Source organism: Monopterus albus, unplaced genomic scaffold (assembly GCF_001952655.1).
Source record: "Monopterus albus unplaced genomic scaffold, M_albus_1.0 scaffold747.1, whole genome shotgun sequence".
Lineage (NCBI taxonomy): Eukaryota > Metazoa > Chordata > Actinopteri > Synbranchiformes > Synbranchidae > Monopterus > Monopterus albus.
Genome location: NW_018128627.1, coordinates 5,543 through 7,052, shown reverse-complemented (window position 1 = coordinate 7,052; position 1,510 = coordinate 5,543). Strand labels below are relative to the sequence as shown.

Sequence of the window (1,510 nt, the reverse complement as noted above, 5' to 3'; positions counted from 1 at the left end):
CTGTAGCGTTGAGGCTTCTTCACGCCACCAGTAGCCGGGGCGCTCTTACGGGCAGCCTTGGTGGCCAGCTGCTTCCTGGGGGCTTTGCCTCCAGTGGATTTACGAGCGGTCTGCTTGGTTCTTGCCATTTTCCGTAACAGAATAAAAAATAACCTAGTATGAGGAAATCCGCTGCTCTTAAACTATTGGGCCGGGCGTGAAACGGTGACGCAGCTTCAGAGCTCCGGGTTCTGATTGGTGAGCTGCTTTTCCTGGTGCTCAGCCCCGCCTGGAGGAGCGACCCACCGCCTGAACCTCCGCTGCTTATTGGCGGAAAGCGGGTTGAAATTGTGCGCTAAAATTAGAGCGGGTCCTCCTCTGCTGCACTGCGGGAAGCCTCGTCTCTGGTTGGTGCGTGGCGAACCGTCCCGCGCTCCGCGGACATAAAACAGAAACTCTGGACCGTTAGAACCACAGTTTGTGAGTTTTATCTCAAGAAAGAGAACGAAAATGAGTGGCCGAGGAAAGACTGGCGGAAAGACCCGCGCTAAGGCAAAGACTCGCTCCTCTCGTGCTGGGCTGCAGTTCCCCGTGGGTCGTGTTCACAGGCTGTTGCGCAAAGGAAACTATGCTGAGCGTGTCGGTGCCGGAGCCCCGGTCTACCTGGCGGCTGTGCTGGAGTACCTGACCGCTGAGATCCTGGAGCTGGCTGGAAACGCCGCCCGTGACAACAAGAAGACCAGGATCATCCCCCGTCACCTGCAGCTGGCCGTGCGCAACGACGAGGAGCTCAACAAGCTCCTTGGCGGTGTCACTATCGCTCAGGGCGGCGTCTTGCCGAACATCCAGGCCGTGCTGCTGCCCAAGAAGACCGAGAAACCTGCCAAGGCCAAGTAAATCTGGACCAAGGCTGATGCCTCCAAACCACAAAGGCTCTTTTAAGAGCCACACACTCCTACAAAGAGCTTAATCCTCATGTTTTCCTTTAAACCAGATACATTCTTATGTGATGTCAGGAACTTTTTCTAGGCCTCTTTATTAAATGTTATGGATGTAACCATGCAGTGTTTGTATTATAAAATAAGCCTATTTACAGTATCAAAAGTTCATTTCCAGGCAGAATATCTAGATCCAACCCATTACTTGTGTGTTAAATGGTAATAGCACTATGCTCTGACGCAACACGTTGCAAATCAGAGGCTGCACTTTTACCAACACATCTGTCTGCTGCCTTCAATCAAGTCAACAGAAAACTCTTACAGCTGACATTGACATTAAATCATACGTTGAACACATTCAGGCCTTTTACCAGAGATGATTTTTCCAGCTGATCATTTCTGTCATGGTCTGATAACTGTAAATATTTCAGTGGTATTTGCCTCAAAAGTAACAAACTATGCTGTTATGACTTTTTGTGCAGTGTATCCTACAGTTAGTTGGGTCAGACAGTAAAACATCTGCCCTGAGCTGGGTCACATCAGAGGTCTGCTGATTGGATGTGCATGTGCCTCCTGGAAACCAGCTCCTCTTC

At 50.5% G+C, this 1,510-nt stretch overlaps 1 protein-coding gene across 1 annotated transcript; it reads left to right on the top strand.

Annotated features, from left to right (window-relative positions):
• The first annotated feature begins 9 nt into the window (after positions 1-9).
• On the top strand, positions 10-1,239 carry LOC109953543 (histone H2A-like). The gene has a single exon (XM_020589018.1). The coding sequence runs from the start codon at positions 490-492 to the stop codon at positions 874-876; it is 387 nt and encodes a 128-aa protein (XP_020444674.1). The 5' UTR covers positions 10-489; the 3' UTR covers positions 877-1,239.
• The last annotated feature ends 271 nt before the right edge of the window (positions 1,240-1,510 follow it).